Consider the following 23,306-nt stretch of genomic DNA (forward strand, 5'->3'; position numbering starts at 1 on the left):
ACAAAATATGGGATATTTTTTCTTATGTCATTTTTTACTACTATTAATATGCACTTTTCTACCTTGAAAAATAAAATCTCTAAACTTTGAATTTAAACATTAGGGATGGTTACTTTGTGGTCAAGGTTCCTTTATTAACAAAAGAGTTCATCTTTTGTTTACAAAACATTGACTATTTGATAGGTCATAGTTTAGGGAAACTGAAAGCTAAACTTTTACAATGAGAAATGAAGACCATACATATGCGTGGGAGAAAAATTTTTTTTGGCACCAATTATATTTTGTACCCACCTTTTGAAAAACTAAAGGGGACAGCTCGGTCTAGATCATTTCTTCCCTTTTTCTCTTGCTTCTAGACATTGTCTGGTCAATCAGAAGGTTGCACACAAGAGCTGTGGTTGTTCGCTCTGCAAAGAAAAAGGCCTGGGAACTTTGCTTTTTATTGATTTTATTTCTCCGAGAGTTTTCTTACAAAGTGAATTGACCTTGCACAATTAGCTTGATGTAATCTTAAGAAAATGTATGAAGTATGTTTTAGAAAAAATCATGCTGTAACCAGCCATCTCATTTGGCAATCATTTTCCACAGCTCTTGCCCTTTTTGGGGTGGGGAGGTGGGGTTATTTTTACATGTGAATGATTACATCTGCGTACAAGAGATCCAAACTCACGTTGACCTCCCTCTGCAACACCAGCTGGTGTTGGGAGACAGAGCGCTGAGGCAGCCAGGGCTTCAGTCCCCCATGCTCTTTGGCCATCAGTCCTTAAGTGGCATCTCCAGAAGACCTGGCTGAGGTCTGGGCAGTCCACACACAAAAACCTAGCATTTCCTCCCACAATAACAGCATTTGTAGAACACACAGCAAGAGCTTAAATCCATCCCATGGAGGAAGAGGGATTTTCTTGTCCCCTTTTGCAGTCACAGGACACTGTCACTGGAGAACCTTCCACTCCATGGTTCCACATCTCCAGGCCCTCACCCAGCAGCCCTCCTTATTATCTCCCCTCCCCTCCAGAATGCAGGGGACACTTTCCAGCCTCTACGTTGTTTTCAGTCCCTAGTTGTTCCGCCCAACAACTCGGCATCTGGAGAGGTTTTCAATCCAGAAATCGTGGATTTAAAAGGAGTAGCTGCTCCTTTTCTCTGGAGCACAGCCCAACAGCCCCTGCTGTATCCCTAAATTGATTTTGATTTTGAAGCAGCAGGTGCTGTCATGGGTTCATTCTTGCCCACCCAGTCAAGCCTGTGTGGATGGGCCTATATGGGGACACCGAAACCTGCATCGGGCTATTTTTCTGTCTTCTCTAGTCAGTGCTCAGAAGTGTCCCCACTTAGCCAACAAATTTGGAGACAGGGATGGGTTTCTGGCTTGCAGCAGCTGAGTTGCTGTCCTTGACTCTCCTCATTCTGATTTTTCTTGGGGTTTGGGGACAACTAAGGGGCCCCAAAGCCTCAGATGTGCAGCCTACAGAGGAAGGTGAGCAAGGGCATATGTCTCCGTCATTTCCTTCCTTTTGAAGCATTTACTTTCCGAGTCACCAGCTGGTTCCAAAGCTCCTCTCCCACCAGGCCAGGTGGTGTCCAGACCAGGAGGAGGCCTGGCTGACATAGAAGAACGGCAGTAGGAGGAGGCATGGGTGGCAGCCAAGAGACCCTGAGAAGCAGTATCTCTGAAGCTGTTTCCAGATTCATCCGGCCTGGTAGGATCTCTGTCTGATTCCATAAGAGTGTGGGAGCAAAGGCCCTAGGGAAGAGGCTGCTAAGAGGCTGGACAGAACTTCCTGGAAAATCCTAAGACTCCCAGGAATGCTGGGCAGTTTCATATCCAAGAGTCAGGGAAAGATGTGGAGAGGCTGCCCTGGCTGGGGAAGGAAGAGGGTGAAGGTGGGATTGGGGTGGGGGTAGTTGGGTGGGGGCTCAGTCCTTAGTCATTTTTCCTCCTTGCAGAATCTCACTCTGAACTTGGAGAGGCTGCGGAGTCCCCATCCTCAGGGTCTTGCCCATTGGGGGAGATGGGCTGACCTCCCTTCACACGCTTCCACTTCATCCTTCGGTTCTGGAACCACACTTTGACCTGGGGGAGGAAGCAAAGGAGCCTGGTCACTCCAGGGCCAGTGTGACCTCCTCCCCATGTCAATGCTTAGGCTAGCCAGGGTGTAACTCCAGGGACCCCAGCTTGAAACCATCACTTACCACTCCTTACTCCCTCAAAGGCCCCAGGAACTAAGACCGAAGAGAGGACATACCAATCTGCCCAGAGGTCTGTCTCGTGGCTTCGGATAAAGCCCCAGACAGGGAAACATGTTCTAAAAGCACTCTGCATCGGCCCCACCCCCTTCACATGCCCTGACCCGCCTGTGCCAGGTCCCCCTGCCCCCTACCTCCATTCCCCAAGGGTCTGGGAGCAGAGGTCATCAGCCTTATCCTTAGGCACATTTATAGAGCACTTTTTGGTTTAGATAGCTCTGATCAGCACATTTTCTCATCTGAGCTTGAGTATTACCTGCAGGATTATGATCCCATTTTACAGATGGAGACCCAGAGGTCCCAGGGCTAGGAAAAGTGATAGAGGCAGGATCTGAATCTAAGTCTTCTGATTCAATATCCAGCCCTCTGGCAGAGTGCTCTGTCAACTGAAATCTGCTATCAAATATTACTGTTATTATTACTATTATTCCGTATTAGAGCATGGGTGTGGGGGTGTGGGGTGGCTGAAGGGAAAGTCCAAAACAAAGAGCCAGGGAAGTTTTTCTCAAAGTGTGCCCAGGAACCAGCTGCATATCCAGATCACCTGGAGAACGTACTAGAAATACATATTCTCAGGCCCACTCATTATGGTAAAATCTCTCTCCAGACCTCCGGAATCCACATTTTGAACAAGTGCCTTGGGGGATTCCAACATATACTCAAGTTTGGGAATAGCCAGACCATAGGTCCCAAGCTAGCTGCATGTGAGGATAACCTAGGGGGCCTTTGAAAAATTCTGAGGCCTGTATCCCATTCCAGGCCAATTAAAATAATCCCTAGGGGTGGAGCCCAGACATCAGCACTATTAAAATCTCACCAGGGGCCGGGCACGGTGACTCACGCCTGTAATCCCAGCACTTTGGGAGGCCGAGGCAGGCGAATCACCTGAGGTCCGCAGTTTGAGACCATCCTGGCCAACATGGTGAAACCCCACCTCTACTAAAAAAAAGACAAAAATTAGCCGGGTGTGGTGGTGCATGCCAGTAGCCCAGCTACTTGGGAGGCTAAGGCAGGAGAATTGCTTGAACCCGGGAGGTGGAGGTTACAGTAAGATCGCGCCGCTGCACTCCAGCCTGGGTGACAGAGTGAGACTCTGTCTCAAAAAACAAAAAACAGAAAAACCCAAAACTCCCCAGGCTATTCTCAGGTACGGCCACAGTTGAAAACCGCTGGACTGGCTGGAGGAAGAAAAAGGAGAAGGTCCAGGGAAGGGTGGTGGGAAAGGAGGGAAGGGAGGGAGATGAGAGAGCAAAGAAGAGGAGGGGCCACCGGGGGCGCACCTGGCGCTCAGAGAGGTCCAGGTTTACCGCGATCTCATATCTGCGGAGCCGAGTCAGGTAGTTATGATGGGCAAACTCTGCCTCCAGCTCTCGCAGCTGCTCCTTGGTGAAGGCCGTCCTCTCCTTGCGGGCTTTGCTGCTGCCCTCCGGCTTTCCTCTGTTCTCCTGGTTGTCTGGGGAGAGAGGACCCCAAACGGGAAGACATGGGCTGAAGGAGACTCCATTCCCTTTCTTTTGCCCTTGAGCAACTAGGCAGTCTTTCCCAGTCTCCCTTATTTTTACAGGATGCTGAGAAAAAAGCTACACTGTCCTTTTTATTCCTTCTGGTGTCTTACCAATATTAGAACTGGGAAGTTTTTTTATTTTTGGTTTCCAATCTCAGGTACCTGCCTCCCACCCTCCCCCCACCCCGAACTTTCTCTTATTCCCAAAGCACAAGAAGCTACTCTTGGCTGCTTAATGACCTCTACTCCCCAGCCCACCCCCCAGCATGACATTACTGGTGGCCATAAGCTTGAGGGGTGAGATGCTCTAAAACAAAGCCTCAAACTATGGTCCCCAGATCAGCAGCATCAGCATTACCTGAGAGCTTGTTAGGAATGCAAATCCTAGCCTCATTCCAGACCTACTAAGTCAGAAACTCTAGGGATGGCGTTCAGCAATCTATTTTTACAAACCCTCCCGATGCGTCTGGTGCACAGTCAAGTCCGCTGCTCTAAGACCTCACCACTCAAAGGAGTGCCTGGGTGCCAGCAGCATCAGCAGCACCAGGGAGCTGATGAGATCCTTCAGACCTGAAGGATCTCAGGCCTGCCCCAGACCTACCTACCGAATCAGAATCTGCTCCAGAGGGCCAAGTCTGGAAAGCCATCTGGAGCCCTCTGAAGGAGGCTGCATGTTAGATTCAGTGGAGCTCAGTCATAACTGCCAACAGGGTCAGGGGACACACTCTGTGCCAGGTGCTGTACCTGACATATATTAGCCTCTTATTCCTCAATAGCCCAACCAAGTGATTCTAGTATTAGTCTCACTTTATGGACCAGAAAACGAACACAGAGAAGTTAAGCAAATTGTCCAAGTTTATTCAGCCAGGGAGTGTGGGAGACAAGAATTAAATTCAGGCGATTTGACACACACATACTGTTCAAATGAAAAATATGTAGGGGCCAGGCGCGGTGGCTCACGCCTGTAATCCCAGCACTTTGGGAGGCCAAGGCGGGCGGATCACGAGGTCAGGAGTTCGAGACCAGCCTGGCCAACATGGTGAAACCCCCCTCTCTACTAAAAATACAAAAAATTAGCTGGGCATGGTGGCACGCCCCTGTAATCCTAGCTATTTGGGAACTGAGGCAGGAGAATCGCTTGAACCCAGGAAGCGGAGGCTGCAGTGAGCCGAGATCACGCCATTGCACTCCAGCCTGGGCGACAGAGCAAGACTACGTCTTGAAAAAAAAAAATGTAGGAAGGGCTTACAAACGGTAAAGTCCTGAAAAATAAAAGGGGCTGAATGGTTATCTCTTGAGCAGACAGGTGGGAGGCAGCTCTACCTTCACTTTAATGAATGGAGGTAGTGGGTGGGGAGGAGGTGGGAAGAAGACCACACATCTACACAATTAACTCGCAATGCATGCCACGTGGCCAGGGAATGGCTGCTGGAGCCCGGGGCTCTAACATTTAAAAGTCGTTTGCTTCACTGATTATCTTTTTTTATTTATTTTTATTATTTATTTATTTATTTTTTTTTTTTTGAGACGGAGTCTCGCTCTGTCGCCAAGGCTGGAGTGCAGTGGCGCGATCTCGGCTCACTGCAAGTTCCGCCTCCCGGGTTCACACCATTCTCCTGCCTCCGCCTCCCGAGTAGCTGGGACTACAGGCGCCCGCCACCACGCCCGGCAATTTTTTTTTGTATTTTCAGTAGAGACGGCGTTTCACTGTGTTAGCCAGGATGGTCTCGATCTCCTGACCTGGTGATGCGCCCGCCTTGGCCTCCCAAAGTGCTGGGATTACAGGTGTGAGCCACCGCGCCCGGCCCATTGTCCTCATTTTATAGACACGGAGACCGTGGCTCCGAGTGAGGTGCTTTACCGAAACCTGCGCCCCAACGTCCTGCTCCCTGAAAGACCCATCTCTGTCTTGCTGGCGAGGAGTGCTGGAAGGAGGGATCCTCTGTTTTCAGAGGCCGGGTCTAAGCTACCTGGGGGACTGGGCTGGGGAATTCAGACCCGCTAGTGTAAGGCAGAGAAGCCGCCTATGCAGTCGGCTAAGCAGCCGCATTGGGAGTGGGTGGCGAGGCAGGAATCCCACATTAACCCGGCGATCCGCTTTGGAGTTTTGAGCCTAGCTGGTTCCCCCACCCAGCACCTCCCTCTATTGCTTTCCCCGTCCTCCGCCTCCGCGCCCCACTGCCTTGGGCTGGGCGGCTCTCGAGCAGGAGGCGCACGGTAAAGTGATTTGGGCGCCTGGCCTGGCCCACCTCGCGCTGCGCGTCCGCGGCCTCCGCCGGGGGATGGAAGGGGAGTGGGTGCCGCCGTTCCGGGAACTCGAGAAGGCGGGGGAGGGGCCTGATAGTCCCGGTGCCCGAGTCAGGGGTGTCGTGGCACCCTGGCCCGGGGGTCCGCGTCCGATCCGGGTTGGCCGCCCGCGGGGCGCGCCCGGGGAGCAGGGCAGGGGGCCGAGTTCCTAGCGCGGGCTGCTTGCCCGGCGGCCTCTGGCTCCAGGCCGGAGGAGGCAGGTCCAGACCCCTCCGGAAGCGGGAGCGTGGGCTGGAGGGAAGGACGCGCAGCCCCGGGCCGGGGTCCCCGAGAAGCCCTCCGGCCTTGGCCGCTGCCAGCGCCGCGCCCCCTCCTGGCAGCAGGCCGGGGAGGGTCGGTCACAAGCGGGTGACGGGCTTCCCGGAGCACAGCCCGGCCCACGGGCCCGGAGAGAGGCAGGAAACCCGGGCTTAGACGACGGGCGCGGTCGGGGACTGGTTTCCCAATCTCCTCCCGTCCCGAGGCTTAGTGTTTCCCAGCCCTTGCTTTCCACGGTTGCGGGGAGTGGATAGCCCAGAGGACTTGCGCAGAGGCTTGAATCCTGAATCTCCATGCTGGAGACTTTGAGGAAGTCACTTAGCCTCTCTGGGCGTCAGTCTCCTCATCAAGAAATTGAGGAAAACAATTTCACTTACCTCCTAGGGTTATTGGAAGACTGAACGAGTTAATATGTGTGGGCAAAATGCTATTAAAATCTAAAAGTGCCCAGGCACGGTGGCTCACGCCTGTAATCCCAGCACTTTGGGAAGCTGAGGCGGGCGGATCACCTGAGGTCGGGAGTTTGCGACCAGCCTGACTAACATGGAGAAACACCGTCTCTACTAAAAATACAAACAACAACAAAAAATTAGCTGGGCGTGGTGGCTCATGCCTGTAATCCCAGCTACTCGGGAGGCTGAGGCAGGAGAATCGCTTGAACCTGGGAGGCGGAGGTTGCCGTGAGCCGAGATTGCGCCATTGCTCTCCAGCCTGGGCAACAAGAGCAAAACTCGGTCTCAAAAAAAAAAAAAAAAAAAAAATCTAAAAGTGCTGGACAAATAAATTCTCCAATTTTTCAGCTCCACGAGATGCCATTGAAGGGCTGGGATAGAAACACCTGCACTTCTTGACGGTTTCTGTGTGTGCCCAGAGGCATCTGCGGCTTTAACCTCACCACACAGCAGCCTATGAGTGGATACTGTTCTTACCCCCTTTAGCACTCTTAACGTGGGTTTGTGTGATAATTTGATTAATAGCTGTCTCCCCAGGGAAACACTTTTTCTCACCCTAGCATCTAGCCATAGTTGCTTCTGTACCTGGCACAACTGCCCCCTACCCCACCCCCAACCAGTTCTGCATATAATTCTCCTAGAGAGAAGAGGAAAAATTACTTGCTAAGTGTTTGCTAAATAATCCTGTTATACAGAAGAGCCAGCCTCAGACAGACCCAGGAACTTGCCCAGTGTGCCTGGCAGCTTTTAGGTGACAGAAGGGAGATTTGAACCCAGATCCATCTGATTAGAGCCAAAGCTCTCCATATCTCCTGGCTGGCTGGCCCAGGTTGGGGCCTGGAGCTGGACCATGGCAGCTGGGCTTGTCACCCCTTCTAGAGGTCCTGGGGTCACCACCCTGTTTGCTACCCACATCTACCCTCCTCCAAGGCCTGCTTAGGTGTGCACAGGTGCCCCATAGTGTCCCCCCAAACAACTTCCCCCACCCCAGTTCTGCACATAGGGCAGCTGACTACTGCCAGCCAAGCTATGCCTCATCCCTGGCCACCTCTCCTCTCCTGTCTCTTATTGCCCTGATTTAGCCTCTGGGGCTCCAATGCCGATTTCCAGCAGAGGAAACAGGAAGAAGAAGCCTGGGTTGGGAACTGATGGTCTCAGCTAACTCCCTGTGTGAACCTGGGGGCAATACCTACTAACGGTGGGTGGGATGGATATTGGCTCTGGGAGGGCGGTTGTCCCTTGTCAACTTCCCCGAGTGGGATCAACGTTCACCACTGTTGGAAATGATGAAGGGACCAGAAGTATGGGAAGCAAGCTATGAAAGCTGAAGTGGAAGTTACACTCTCTTTGTTCTGCAACAGTATTACAAATTGCAACATATTCAGCAAGATGGAAACACTATGAGCACTTGCATGCCGTTTCTGGGAGCTGTTCGGTCACCCTGTTCATGGGCACAGTTCCTGTGCACCCTGCCACATGAAAGTAACTCATGCTGGGCTGGGTGCAGTGGCTCACGCCTGTAATCCCAGCACTTTGGGAGGCCAAGGTGGGCGGATCACAAGGTCAGGAGATCGAGACCATCCTGGCTAACATGGTGAAACCCCGTCTCTCCTGAAAATACAAAAAATTAGCCAGGCGTGGTGGCAAGCACTTGTAGTCCCAGCTACTGGGGAGGCTGAGGCAGGAGAATGGCATGAACCTGGGAGGCGGAGCTTGCAGTGAGCCAAGATGGTGCCACTGCACTCCAGCCTGGGCAACAGAGAAACACTCTGTCTCAAAAAAAAAAAAAAAAAAAAGGAAAAAAAAAAAAGAAACTAACTCATGCTTCCCAGGATGGTCTGTTCCCAGGATAGTACAACTTTGTTAGGGAGCCTTTCTCTCCTCTGTGGGCCTCAGTTTCCCCATGTGTAGAAGTATGGGATTGGACTGGATTCTATTCCTGCCAGGGAGCTGGTGTCAGAGTTCCTTCCCAGCACATAAGCCTTGATGCCCTACACTCTCTACTCTCTCTTCTGTTGAGAACCCCTAGCCTTGATGAAGTCTGAGGCTCTTCCAGCTTCACGTATTCTTGTCTCAGCTCCTAGTTCCTCCCTTCAGTCAGATCTGAGGTCTTGCTGTGTGCTCTTTCCCAAAGCCCTCCCCAGCCTTCCCACGGCTCAATGATCAGGGCTCTGCTGGGCCATTTCTCTCCCCCTGCCTCGAGCTGTGTGGAGGGAAGTTATATATGCAGACGTGTCGGAGGACCTGTTGGTGAACCTGGGCCTTAGCACTCGTAGGTGAGTGAGGCACTGAGGAAGAGCTTTTGGACCTTGGGCAAGTCCTTTAGGTTCTTGGAGCTTCAATTTCCTCATTCGCAAAGCAAGAATAGCTACACCCGCTGTGCTGATCAGGCTGAGAAGTAACAGGAGCTGGATAGCGGGCGTTAACACCTAGCACAGTGCCTGGCATATCATTGAAGCTCTGTTCACAAGAACCATCAGAAAGAGTTCTATTGGAGATTATATCTGAGATGACTCATGGGCAGAGTTAGAGCACTATGCTCCTTAAGGCACCACGTCTCCAGACCTGTGTGAAAGGGTTATCTTTTAAATGTCTGGCCTTTCAGCTTTTTTTTTTCTTTTTTTTTGAGGCTGAGTCTCACTTTGGTCATCCAGGCTGGAGATTGGTCACTGCAATGGCGGGATCTCGGCTCACTGCAACCTCTGCCTCCTGGGTTCAAGCGATTCTCCTGCCTCAGCCTCTGGAGTAGCTGGGATTATGGGTGCCTGCCACCACACCAGGCTAATTTTTGTATTTTTAGTAGAGATGGGGTTTCACCACGTTGGCCAGGCTCGTCTCAAACTCCTGACCTCAGGTGATCCACCTGCCTCGGCCTCCCAAAGTGCTGAGATTACAGGCATGAGCCACTGCACCCGGCCTAGGCCACTATTGCTGCAGCCTTCAGAGTTCCACAATTCCAGGCACAACAACTAGATGTGTCACATGGCAATCCACATCACTCCTCCTGCGCTGCTTCTCTCTTGGGGGCCGCAGCTGCCTCTTCCAGGACTGCAGAGGGAGGATGCTGGCCCTTAGAGGGCTGCCTCTGTGGTTAGGGAGGAGCTGCCCCGCCCCAGCCCCTGCATAGCCCTCATCCTCCACTGGAGCAGGGCTGTGAGGGACCAGTCAACTGCCCAGAGAAATGCAAATGGTGTGCGTGTGATTGCGGTTTCCACCATGAGCTTCCATGCCATCCAGGGCAAATTATTTCATATGTAACTGCCACATTTGGCAGGGCTTCCTAAAGTGAACAGACAGCTTTATCAGAGCTACAAGGAGGTTCAGACAGACCCATTTCTGTCTGAATATTTCTGGAGTTCTGTACTCTACAGTCCAACACTGAGGGCACCAATTTACATAAATTCCTATCCAAACCAGACAGGAGGCCAAATGCCTCACATTCAAATAGCACTTTGCAGTTGACAAGGGATTTCTTTCCTCCAAAGAGAACTTCTTTTAGGCTTTCACAGATACTACAGAATCATAGAAAATAGAGGTAGGAAGGACTTAGAGATGATCAATGTCACCTTTTCATTTTATAGGTGAGCCTAGAGAAGGTAAGGAACTCCTGTAAGGACACACAGCAAATTAGGGGCAGAATTGGGCCTAGAACCCAGATTTTCTTGATAGGAAGCTCTTTCCACCCTATTGGGCTGTCTCTTATTGTATCCTAATTATTCCATTAGGTAGGTAAGGTACACTTTAGCCCGTTGAACATATGAGCAATTAAGACCCAGAGACTAAATGACTTGCCCAAGGCCCCCGGGACCAGTCTAGGGCTATAGCCTCATGTCACACTGCCCTCAGGGGAGGATGAGTATGGAGGCTGTGCCTATCTTAGGGACATTGTCTGGGTCTGGGTTCAGATCTGTCTCCCTGGGACTCCCCAGAGAGGGAAAAAGAAGGGAATATGTGGAGCATGACATCAGTAGGTGAAACCTTGGCAAATCCTCTGAAAACGGTGTCTGTGGCTTCCTGCACTGTCACAGCATAGACACTTTGATGTCCTCCTAAGCTCTCCTACTTTCAACCTCAGAAGGAAGGGTCAAAGCCCATCGAAATAGACAAGACTGGGATGGAGCCAGCCCGAGACTGGTTGGATGTTCACATCCAGGATCTCCCTGGCTTCCTGGGGTTGGCCTGACTTTCTCACTGAGCCCTGCCCCACCCCAGTGTCCAGGCCCTTTTCCTCTCCTGTAGGGGCCTAAAGAGACATTGGCAGGGCTCCAGCCTCTCTGGGGCCGGGGAATTCAAGGGATGTTTCACGGGAGAGAGGCAGGTTCTTCTGGAATGAAAATGCATAATGCTGGCCGGGTGCGGTGGCTCACACCTGTAATCCCAGCACTTTGGGAGGCCAAGGCGGGTGGACCTCACAAGGTCAGGAGATCGAGACCATCCTGGCTAATACGGTGAAACCCCATCCCCACTAAAAATACAAAAATTAGCCGGGTATGGTGGCGGGTGCCTGTAGTCCCAGCTACTCGGGAGGCTGAGGCAGGAGAACGGCATGAACCTGGGAGGCCGAGCTTGCAGTAAGCCCAGATCATGCCACTGCACTCCAGCCTGGGTGACAGAGCGAGACTTCGTCTCAAAAAAAAAGTCTGGTGCTATAGTCTTTGCTGAGAGTCCCAGGTGGGGTGGGTTGGTGAGGGGGAAGCGCAGCAGCTTTCAAGAGGGGATAGGGAGAGGCATGGGTAGTTCTGGGTTTTGTTTATAAGTTCCATATGTCACCCTCAGCTGTCACCAAAGGAAGTGTGGGCTTGAGACCCAGGCCCACTACTCACACTGTTCCTCCACCTCTGCATGCAAGAAAAACAAGGGGGAAAAAAAAAAAGAAAAGAAAAGGATGGGAGTGGGTCCTGGCCAAAGGCCAGGGAGCCAAACTGGGTGAGAAGCCCAAGTTATGGGCAGAGAGGGAGTTGGGGAAAAGGGCCAGCTCTGGAGATCTGCAGGGGCTGTGAGTCCTGTCTCTCAGGCAGAAAGGATTCTCTGCCTCTGAATTATCCCCCCTCCCTGGGCCCAAGTGCCCCTGATTTATTCAAGCCAGAGAAATAAGTGAGTGGGCAGGACTCCTGAGTCCCTAGCATGGGAGAGTGGCGGAGCAGAGCTGAGGCGACCCCTGGGCTGACCTTCTTACAGCTCACGGGCTCAGTGGACTTTTCCCTCTTCGATGTTGGTCGGGATCCTGCTGCTTCAGCAGAAATGGACTTTCTCCAGAGCTTCCGACTGTACCTGATCGGGGCCTGAGCAGGCCCAGGCGTGGGATTTGTGCTGGAGCCTCTGAGTTCAGATGGTGGCCAAAGCCTGAGTCCTGCTTTGGGCTCTGAGCTTTCTTTGCTTGTCAGAAGAGGAGGTCAGGAGCTCTAATCAGGAGGCCGGGGATGCCCAGAGGGATATTAGCTGAGTGTGGAGTTGCTATCTCCCCTCCCACGCTGGCCACTCTGGACCATAAAACTTCTTCCTCACTAGGGGTTCTGGACATGGACTCGGGACAAGAGGGGCTGCTGCAGCTGTGCACCCGTCAAACCACACTCCACCCAGCACTGCCACAACCCTAGGCCAGTAGCACCGTCAGAGTCAGGCAGGCCCGGCTGACGGCAGCGGGGAAAGACTCCAGCAGAGCTCAGGACACTCTGGCCTGTTTTTGAACGTGGGAAACCTGATGCAGCCAGCCAGCATCAGGGGAGGACTTTAAAGAGAAAGGGGTGCTCATATGCAGATTTGGGAAAACTGGACCCAGGGGTTACCAAGTGTTGGCTGTGGACTCTGCATCTCTGATATCATTTAGTCCCACAGCTACCCACCTTATGAAGTAGGTACTGTTATCCTCATTCCTCAGAAGAAACTGGGACTCGGGAAGGGTTAGGACTCACCCACGTCCACACAGCCAGGAAGTTGTGGATCAGGGACCTGAACCAGGGCTACCTGGTTAATGCACTTGACCTTAGTCTCTGACCACCCTTCCTCCTATTACTGTATCGTGGCCCAGCAAGGGGGTGAGCATGAGCATGAGGTCACTTGTATGGGACTTGGCATCACTCTGGCAACCCAGGTGACACTTATTGGGGTTGTTCATTTATTTCATTCTCATCTCTACTATTGCCTTTTTTTTTTTTTTTTTTTTTTGAGACAGAGTCTCGCTCTGTCGCCCAGGCTGGAGTGCAGTGGCGTGATCTCGGCTCACTGCAAGCTCTGCCTCCCAGGTTCATGCCATTTTCCTGCCTCAGCCTCCCAAGTAGCTGGGACTACCGGCACCCGCCACCACGCCTGGCTAATTTTTTTATATTTTTAGTAGAGATGGCATTTCACCGTGTTAGCCAGGATGGTCTCGATCTCCTGACCTCGTGATCCGCCAGCCTCAGCCTCCCAAAGTGCTGGGATTACAGATGTGAGCCACCGTGCCCAGCCTACCATTGCCTTTTTTTTTTTGAGACGGAATCTCACTGTGTCTCCCCAGATGGAGTGCAGTGGCACGATCTTGGCTCACAGCAACCTCTACCTCCCTGGTTCAAGCGATTTTCCTGCCTCAGCCTCCTGAGTAGCTGGGACTACAGGCGTGAGCCAACACGCCCAGCTAATTTTTGTATTTTTAGTAGAGACAGGTTTCATCATGTTGGTCAGGCTGGTCTCAAACTCCTGACCTCAAGTGATCCACCCACCTCGGCCTCCCAAATAGCTGGGATTACAGGCATGAGCCACTGCGCCCAGCCCATGCCTCTTTTCTCCTTTCCTCTGTCAAACAGCTCCCTTCTTTAGAGATGCACTCCTAAAACTGCCTCCACTTTTTTTCTTTCTTTTTTTTTTTTTTTTTTTTGAGACAGAGTCTGGCTCTGTCGCCCAGGCTGGAGTGCAATGGCATGATCCCAGCTCACTGCAACCTCCACCTCCCAGGTTCAAGCGATTCTCCTGCCTCAGCCTCCTGAGTAGCTGGGACTACAGGTGCATGCCACCACGCCCAGCTAATTTTTGTATTTTTAGTAGAAATGGGGTTTCACCACTTTGGTCAGGATGGTTTTGATCTCTTGAGCTCATGATCCGCCAACCTCGGCCTCCCAAAGTGCTGGGATTACAGGTGTGAGCCACCGCACCCAGCCAACTGCCTCCACTTTTTATGTCTGTACTTGGTGTAAGTAAGATAGGAATTCAGGGATCTGCTTGTGGCTAGAAACAACTTCCTGTCTCAGTGGAAAAGCTCTACCAGCCAACAGGACCCTGAGCTAGGAAAACTCTGGGGTCGGGCACACATCTGAGGTGCTGCTTTCACTAAAGGGGTTTTCAACTGAAGGGTCTGTGCCACAGTTTGAACCTTGTCCCTTGTTCCTGTCCCCGTACAGTCCCTGTACAAGGGCAGAATTGTGCTTCCCTTCCCAATTCCTATGTTGAAGCCCTAACCCCAGTACCTTAGAGTGTGTCTATTTGGACATAGGGCCTTTAAAGAGGGGATTAAGTTAAAATGAGGCTGTTAGGGTGGGTCCCAATCCAATCTGCCTGATGTGCTTATAAGAAGGGGAGATTAGGGGCTCATGCCTGTAATTCCAGCACTTTGGGAGGCCAAGGCGGGCGGATCACCTGAGGTCAGGAATTCGAGACCAGCCTGGCCAACATGGTAAAACCCCTCTCTACTAAAAATACAAAAATTAGCCAGGCGTGGTGGCACATGCCTGTAATCCCAGCTACTTGGGAGGCTGAGGCAAGAGAATCGCTTGAACCTGGGAGGCAGAGATTGCAGTGAGCCGTGATCACGCCATTGCGCTCTAGCCAGAGCGACAGCAAGACTCCGTCTCAAAAAAAAGAAAAAGGAAAAATTAAAAATATGGCCAGGTGTAGTGATTCACACCTGTAATCCTAGCAGTTTGGAAGGCCGAGGCAGAAGGATTGTTTGAGGCCAAGAGTTCAAGACCAATCTGTTCAACATAGCGAGACCCCTGTCTCTATTTTTTATTCTAATAATAAATAATTTTTTTGAAAAATTAAAAATATAATTACTATATGATGTAGCAATTTCCCTTTGAGGTATACACTCAAAAGAATTGAAAATACACTCTCCAGCCAGGCGCAGTGACTCACACCTGTAATCCCAGCACTTTGGGAGGCTGAGGCCAGCGGATCACGAGGTCAGGAGATTGAGACCATCCTGGCTAACACGGTGAAACCCCATCTCTACTAAAAATACAAAAAATTAGCTGGACGTGGTGGCGGGTGCCTGTAGTCCCAGCTACTCGGGAGGCTGAGGTAGGAGAATGGCATGAACCCGGGAGACAGAGCTTGCAGTGAGCTGAGATTGCGCCACTGCACTCTAGCCTGGGTGACAGAGTGAGACCCTGTCTCAAAAAAAAGAAAAAAGAAAAAGAAAATACACTCTCCAGGAGGTATTTGCACACTCATGTTCATTGCAGCATTATTCACAATTGCCAAGAGATGGAAGCAACCTTAATGTTCATCAACAGATGAATGGATAAAGAAATTTGGTGGCCGGGCACGGTGGCTCATGCCTGTAATCCCAGCACTTTGGGAGGCTGAGGCGGGCAGATCATGAGGTCAAGAGATTGAGACTATCCTGGCCAACATGGTGAAACCCCGTCTCTACTAAAAATACAAAAATTAGCTGGGCGTGGTGGCATGTGCCTGTAGTCCCAGCTACTCAGGAGGCTGAGGCAGGAGAATCACTTGAACACGGGAGGCAGAGGTTGCAGTGAGCTGAGATCACGCCACTGCATTCCAGCTTGGCAACAGAGTGAGACTCCATCTCAAAAAAAAAAAAAAAAGAAAGAAACTTGGTATATCCATACAATGGAATGTTATTGTCTTCAGAAAGAAGGAGGCCAGGCATGGTGGCTCACACCTATAATTCCAGCACTTTGGGAGGCCAAGGTGGGAGGACTGCTAGAAGCCCTGAGTTCAACACCTGCCTGGGCAGCGTAGAAAGACGCTGTCTTTCTAAAAAAAAAAAAAGAAGAAAATCTTGTCACTTGCTACAACCTGGTTGAAATATTGCATGATTTCACTTATGTAAGGTATCTAAAATAGTCAGATGCTTAGAAAGAGAAAGTAGAATGGTGATTGCTAGAGGGTGGGGGAAGGGAAAAAGGGGTGTTGTTTAATGGAGATAGAGTTTCGGTTTTGCAAGATTAAAAGTTCTAGAAATCGATTGCACAACTACTGTACTGTATCACTTAAAAACTGTTAAGACAGTAACTTTTATGTTATGTGTATTTGACCCCAATTTTTAAAAAAGGAGATTTCAAATATAAGATGTCCCAGGTAAGAAACCTCAGAAGAGTTCCTTTATGAAACAACTGCAAGCTAAAGTGAGAAAATCAACACAGATTCTAGCAGATACTAGACTTTAAAATTTCTTAACTGTAGCTTTCTTTGATACTATGTTATATACAAATGTAGCTATAAATTTTTGAAAAAGAAGGACAAAAATATTCTTGGAAGGGGTTGTTTTTGAGCTGGGTGGTTTTTAAGTAGGACTTCAACAGGCAGAAGTATGGGGAAGGGGAGGGTGCTCTAGGCAAGGAGAAACCACCAGAGCACAGTCAGAGAGGGGGAAGAAAATGCAGGATGTGTTTGCAAGGTCAGTCCCCTGGTGTGGCTTCGTGGCAGGGGTAGTGGAGGGGACCTGGGGTGGGGAGGTGGCCTGTAAAGGGGCATCAGGAGGGAAAAGAGGAGAGAGAGGCCTGTTTGTGGAGTTTTATACCTTAGGCAAATTTGTGGTTGGGCGGGGGAAGGCAGAGAGCAGGTCTTGCAAAGAGAAATTGGGGCAGGACCGCTCTGGGAACACACGTGTTGGAGCTGAAGAAGGATGAGACAAATCACGTCTGATTAAAGGCACGTCTCAGCAGAGTGAGGACGTGAGAGCAGGAGGGAGCAGTGCTGAGTTCTAGCACCATGGCTTTCCCAGGCGGGCGATCGGATTCACCTGTAGCCACTCTAATCACACGCAACCTTCCCTTGAACCCCATCAGGAAACCACCGCAAAATCCCTCATTCCCATAAATTAAAGACAACCACAGTAGCAAGGACAGTTTGGGGGAAAACAACAGCGGCCTCACAGCTGTCCCTGCCAGCAGGGGTCTTTAATCCCCATTGGCCTGGGGCTGGGAGTGGTTTGGGTAAGATAACACCGTGCTGGTCTCCAGGGTGGGGAAGTGCCAAAGGCCAGGAACCCTGCTTTCTTGCTTTCTTTCTCTCCCTCTTTCTTTCTTTCTTTCTTTCTTCTTTCTTTCTTTCTCTTTCTTTCTTTCTTTCTTTCTTTCTTTCTTTCTTTCTTTCTTTCTTTCTTTCTTTCTTTCTTTCTTTCTTTCTTTCTTTCCTTTCTTTCTTTCTTTCTTTCTTTCCCTTCCTTCCTTCCTTTCCTTCTTTGTTTCTTTTCTTTCTCTTTCTTTTTCTTTCTCTCCTTCCTTTCTTCCTTTCTCTCTCTTTCTCTTTCTTTCTTTTTTTTCTTTTTTGATGGAGTCCCACTCTGCTACCCAGGCTGAATGAAGTGCAGTGGTGTGATCTCTGCTCACTGCAACCTCCACCTCCCGAGTTCAAGAAGCTATTCTCCTGCCTCAGCCTCCCAAGTAGCTGGGATTACAGGTGCCTGCCACCACACATGGCTAATTTTTTTTTTTTTTTTTTTTTTTTTGTATTTTTAGTAGAGATAGGGTTTCACCATGTTGGCCAGGCCGGTCTTGAACTCCTGGCCTCAGGTGATCCGCCTGGATCAGCCTCCCAAAGTGCTGGGATTATAGGCATGAGCCACTGCGCCCGGACAACCCTTGCTTTCTTGATAATTTCTTTGAGTAGATCAGCTCCAGATTTCACTGGGAGTGAGCGGGGAGCAGTTGAAGGAGATGGCAGAGGAGGAAGGGAGAGCAGAGAACGTTCCTCTTGCGACAAACTTTCCATTTCTGGAGGCTTCTCAGCCACTCAATATGGGGTGCATTTGCCAGGCCCAACTCACCCCATAACCTCTCCAGCAGGTCTCTGAGCTCCATGCTCCTGATGACAACTGGACCAAAATGATTGCCAGAAGTTCCCTAGACTCAGGAATTTCTGAGACAGCATAATTGAAATATTCTATTCCACCATCCCCATAAATATAGAAATATTTGTCAGACCTTATATTCTGAAGGCTGGTTCAGGAAATATGGGCCTAATACCATTCACAGCTGCTATTTATTGAACTCTTACTATGTGCCAGGCACAGAGTTAATCTCATAGATCACTGCATCTAACCTTCACAGAGAGACTTTCTATGGAAGGTGCTACTGCTATATTCCGATTTTACAGCTAGGGAAACAAAGGCTGGAAGAAGTTAAGAACTTTTCCAAAGTCATGCAGCCAAAAGTTGCCATGCTGACACTGCAGCCTGTCTGTCTGGCTGGGAGGAACTATGGAAAACACGTTTCTGATCAATGCTGGTTAACCTTCCGGGGACCACTCAGCCTGGACTTGGGGAGGCCCAAATGCAAGGGCATGCCCAACCCCTCTGTAGTCAAGATCAATAATATTTTAAGGCAGGCCGGGCACGGTGGCTCATGCCAGCATTTTGAGAGGCCGAGGCGGGCTGATCATGAGGTCAGGAGTTTGAGACCATCCTGACCAACGTGGCGAAACCCGGACTCTACTAAAAATACAAAAATTAGCCGGGAGAGGTGGTGTGCGCCTATAATCCCAGCTACTCCGGAGGCTGAGACAGGAGAATTGCTTGAACCCAAGAGGCAGAGGTTGCAGTGAACTGAGACTGTGCCACTGCACTACAGCATGGGCGTTAGAGTGAGACTCCATCTCGAAAAAAAAAAAAAAAAGAATATTTTAAGGCAATATTTTTTAAAATCAAAAATAAAGCAAAAAATTTATAATGAACAAAATATCACAATTTTGGAGAGAGGATTCAATTATAGACTCAGGATTGGCAGGGTTGGGTGGGGGGCTGTCTGTGGGTTTGCCTTTTCTGAGCTGAATTCCAGATTCCTGGAGTAGGTCATGAGCCTTGCATCGCTTTCCCCCTTCTTTGGGCTCTTACAAAGCTGATCTTTCTTGCCTCCTCCCTCCCCTTCAGTTAAATTCCAAAGGAGGACGCAAGCATCAGGGCAATAAAGATTTCCATGCTGAACAGCGAGTTTGTCTGGAATCACAGGGGGATAAGTGACAGTCAGCTCGCTGGGCCCTGCCTCATCTGCTGCTGGTGCTCCTGAAGGGACCCTTAGGGAAGCTCAGGGCTCCTGCGGATGGGAACTTCCCTCCACCAAAGTCTGACCCTGAAGCATGCAGGCCGTTCAGCAGAGGGTGTCCCTGTACTCCTGGGTGGCCAGCTGCTTAGTGTGAATGCTCTCTCTGCATTGCAGGGCCATCGGCCACTCGCCAAAAAGAGAGCTGGTACATTTGGATTTTGCTGAGACTCAGAATGCTGGAAGATTCCGCCTGAGCCCAGCAGGCTCTTGGCTTTGCTATCCCTTCCCAATGCCCTTGGCTCTCAGTTCCCTGGAAAGTGGCAGAGAGGAAGGAGCCACAGTGCTGGGTGCCGCCACCAAGGGGAAAGCTCTTCAACCGGGTTCAGAGCCAAGTCGCTGAGAGTTGCTTCTCATCCTTAGCACATTTCCTACCAGGGGTAGGATGAGTTAATTTTCGGGATGGGGATCTAACTGGCTGGCGGTTTAAAGGGCCCTTCTATTTAGCAGCCGCGAGGGCTGTTAGGGTTCCTATCACCCATTGAAGAAGGGGCTTCTTCAAGCAGACAGACCAAATATCATTTCAAAATGAGGACTGCATTTGAAATCTCTGAAGGGGGTGATATCGGGGGCCTGAAGCCTGGGGTTTGAGCTTACTTCTAGGGTGACCAATTCTCTTGTTTGCCTGGGACTGTGGGGTTTCCCACGACAGGATTTTCAGTGCTAAAACTGGAAAAGTCCTGGGCAAATGGAGATGAGATGCTCACTCTAGTTTGACCCCATTCTTTCTGTGTTCTCACCAACTTTCAGTCTTTCATTTTGCAGATGGAGAGAATCAAGGTACTAATAAAACCTGCTGTCCCCATCTCCCAAACCCGTGGGACTCAAAAGAGCTGACGTCGGTATTCCATGGCACCTTAAGCCTCCCCATCAGGGCACATCCCACTGCTGACACACCTCTGCAGGCCTCTTCTTCCTCTCAGTTTGAGCTTTTTTGGGTGAGACCCCTTTATTCATCTCAGAGCATTCCTGGGCTTGGCTAAGAGCAGAAACTCAGGAAAGCGGTGCTTATAAAGCAAAGCACAAAGCATTCCCACCTGTTGGTTGGTGTCCTTCTTTTCTGTCCTGCCCTGGTTAGCCCCATGGGAAGGTCCTCTACAGGCTCCGACAGACAGGTGTGCCCCTGAGGGCGGCTGTCAGGAGGAAAACAGGGCAGCGCGGGCAGGAGGCTTGGTCACTGCTTTGTTCTGAATGAGGCCGGGACAAGGAACCAGACAAAAGGTGGACAGGCAGAGTGAGCAACCAGGGAGGGCCTGGTGGGGAGGTGAGGAAGTAGCAGGTCCCCACCCTGGGGAAGAGAAGGGCTTTAGCTGGAATCTTAACAAATAGGCCAACCTCATCCTCCAGCCTCTGGGACTCCAGCACGGACTCCCTTGGCTGCCTGCCTCCCTGACTCTCTCAGAGGCTGCCCATCCCTTGCAGCTCCTTGCAGGGCTGCCTTCCCAGGGGGTCAGCCAGATCTCATCATGCTGAGTTGTCTGTCCCCTTGGCCTGGACGTGGCCCAGCTCCACAGGGTGATACCTGGTGGGCAGTCTGCCCCAAACCTCAGCCCTCTATCACCCCCTCACCCCTTGATTCTCCCATCCAAGCCGCAGGCCTGCTTCTCTGCCTCTAGGCTCCTGGACACATAGGGCCTTGGCTTTGGGTGGCCACCCAGGGTCCCAGCTTCAGTCTTAGCTCTCAGAGCCTTAACCTCAGCTGACTTCCATGGTAAGCGAGCCCTATGGCTCTAGGACCACTTGGGGCTGGCCAAAGCATGGTGGGGAGGAGCATGACTCAATGGCAGCCTGATTCAGGAAAGCCCCTCACCAGCCCTCACCAGTCTGCACCCACAGGATCCATTTCACGTGTCCTCCAAATCCTGGCTGATCTTGTTTCATTCTCTTGCTGGGACACCCTTCCTGGGGCCCAGGAGTGCTGGGACACAGACATGGTCCCCATCACCAGAGAATCCTAGAACTCTCAGTGGAAGAAACCCCAAAGGTAACTGGTCCAGTCTCCTGCATTTGGATAGGCTAGACAGAAATTCATGCTCAGAGCACCTAGGCACAGAGAGGGTGAGTAACTTCCCCAAGGTCACACAGTAAAGGAATGATCAGCTGCTCCTGAGCCACCTACCTGAACTCTCCTTTCTCCGCCTGGATGATTTCTTCTCTGTCTCATTGGCAGTGCTCCCGAGCACCCCGCAGTCCTCACCTGGGCCTCCTGTGGTGTCCACCAGGCCCAGGCTGCTGGTCCTCATTTCCTTGGAACCCCCTGCCGGGCCTGAGTTGGGCCTGCGCCGGGCCTCTGAGACAGGGAAGTGCCAGTTGGGGGACTGTGGGAAAGCGGGGTGCTGCTCAGTGAAGATGCGCTCCTCCTGGGGCAGGCTGTGTGGGGTGGCCGCCAGGCAGGAGGCTGAGAAGTCAGGGTACGCTGCCGTCGCTGTCGCCGGGAAGTCTGCTTTCTGGTGGAAGGAGAACGGGGTGGGCGGGTAGTGGGGTAGCCCTGAGGCCCCATTGCCTTCCGAGTGGGGGTTTCGAAGGCAGCCCCAGACAGGGGCTGGGGGCTGGAGGCTCCTCATGCAGCTGCTGGCCGCGGGATCCATCTGCTGTCTGCTGCACGCCTCAGTCCTTTCAAATATTTGATTCTTTATACTTTTTATGTTCAAATTTTTAAAAATGCAAAAGAAAAAAAATTAAATAGGAGGGAAAAATGTTCAACAGAAAATTTACCCCAGGAACCAAAAAAAAAAACCCCAAAACTAAAGTCTCTCCTTAAAGTACACACACATGTGGCCAGCTACTCCTATGTGTGTGCACACACCTATGTCGGGCTTGCTCCTGCCCCTCCAATGCACCAGCCTACCTACTGGGATCCCCTGTATGTGTATTTGTCGCCAATGACACTAAACATTTTCACTGTCCCAACCCAGACGCACCAGCTGACGGGGAGCTCGTCCTGGAGCCCAGAGCAAATGCCTGCAGAGGGCTGGACCAGGGCTGCTGGGACACACTTTTAAATCCTGCGGTGGGGAGAGAGTGACAAATTTCTGAAGTGAAATGTGAGAGAGGAGAGGGAGGGGTTAACCCACACACACAAGATCCCCTCCAACCAAAACCCTAGCAGGCAACTATTAATCATCAGAAACCTTATATGCACATCTAATGGGATTTGCAGATGGAGACTTTTAAAGAAACATTGTCTGTATTTTTTTTGAAGGAAAGAGAGCAGCACACACACACACACACACACACACACACACACCGTCTTTAATGTGCCTCCTGTAACACTATGAAGTTATTTTTATTGCACTGTTAACAAAATTCCCCAAGTCTTGGATTTAGAAAAAGCCTTAAGTCAGATCCAGAATCCATCAAATGCCAAATTCCAGGGAGTGAAATGAGGAATAAGAGCAAGAGACAAGCTTGGTGATTGCATTTGATTTAAAGGCCCTTCTACTGCTGCCTGCGAAAAAGGAAGGTGGATTAAAAGAAATCTTTTTTGCAAGTCTCAGCGGCCCAGTATGGTCTGTGGTATAAAGAAAGGCACACTCTAGAAAAAAAGAATTTCTCTCTGCCCAGAGTGACATTCTCACTTTCTCAGTAACTTAAAAAAACAATCAGATTCTTCCTTCCGCTCTTTAACCTCCAACTTACATGCCAATTAGCCACACTCTTCTCTAGAGAGGTTCAAGTCATTTTTCTTCACAGCAATGGCAAGGCTCTTAAATAAGTTCCTTGAAGTTTCTTCGGGTCTCCTCCCACCTGCTCCCTGCCCCCTTCACCTCCACCCACCTGCTTCCCTTTCTCATCCCCCAGAGGCGGAGGTTTCCGAGGAATTTGGGGTAGGGAAATAGGAATCAATAGGAATCAGGGGCTCCTCATTCCCCAAAGCAGCCTCTTTGGCAAGCAGGCACGTGGGTCTCCGGGCTGGTGCACATCACAGGGCAGCCAGCCCAAGTGCCATCTCGATGCCCAATCAGTCTTCCTCATGGCTGCGCCCTGCTGGTCTCTCAGAGGGTTAATGCAATTTCTTGGAGGACGACATTCCTAACACCCAGGGGCCAGAACTCCTTCCCTACTGGTTATTGCCATGGCCCAGAGCAGCAGGATGGGGGCAGAAACAGGCATGGACCTTAACGGCAGCGTCTCTGCTGGCTGCTTCCAAAGACTGCCAGGGTTCCCTGAGGAGGGGCCCCTAGGTCTTAGCTCTGCTGCCTGGAGGTGGGGCCCTGGGGGGTGGGTGCAGGAGAAGCTCCTAGGAAGAGCGGAAGGGCACCCAGGGATGTGGAATGA

General features: G+C 51.0%; 1 protein-coding gene across 2 annotated transcripts; it reads right to left on the minus strand.

The window, feature by feature from the left end:
* Positions 1-431: 431 nt before the first annotated feature.
* On the minus strand, positions 432-22,043 carry MEOX1 (mesenchyme homeobox 1). Of its 2 annotated transcripts, XM_002827474.4 has the most exons (3): positions 21,148-22,043; positions 3,528-3,700; positions 432-2,074 (listed from the first exon to the last, which is right to left on the minus strand). In XM_002827474.4, exons 1-3 carry the CDS (start codon positions 21,614-21,616, stop codon positions 1,952-1,954), a joined length of 765 nt encoding a protein of 254 aa, XP_002827520.2. In that variant the 5' UTR covers positions 21,617-22,043; the 3' UTR covers positions 432-1,951. The 2 variants fall into 2 exon arrangements, with proteins under 2 accessions (XP_002827520.2, XP_003778877.2); XM_003778829.4 differs by lacking the exon at positions 3,528-3,700 and having other exon boundaries at positions 452-2,074.
* Between the last annotated feature and the right edge of the window lie 1,263 nt (positions 22,044-23,306).

This window comes from Pongo abelii, chromosome 19, assembly GCF_028885655.2.
Source record: "Pongo abelii isolate AG06213 chromosome 19, NHGRI_mPonAbe1-v2.0_pri, whole genome shotgun sequence".
Classification (NCBI taxonomy): Eukaryota; Metazoa; Chordata; class Mammalia; order Primates; family Hominidae; genus Pongo; species Pongo abelii.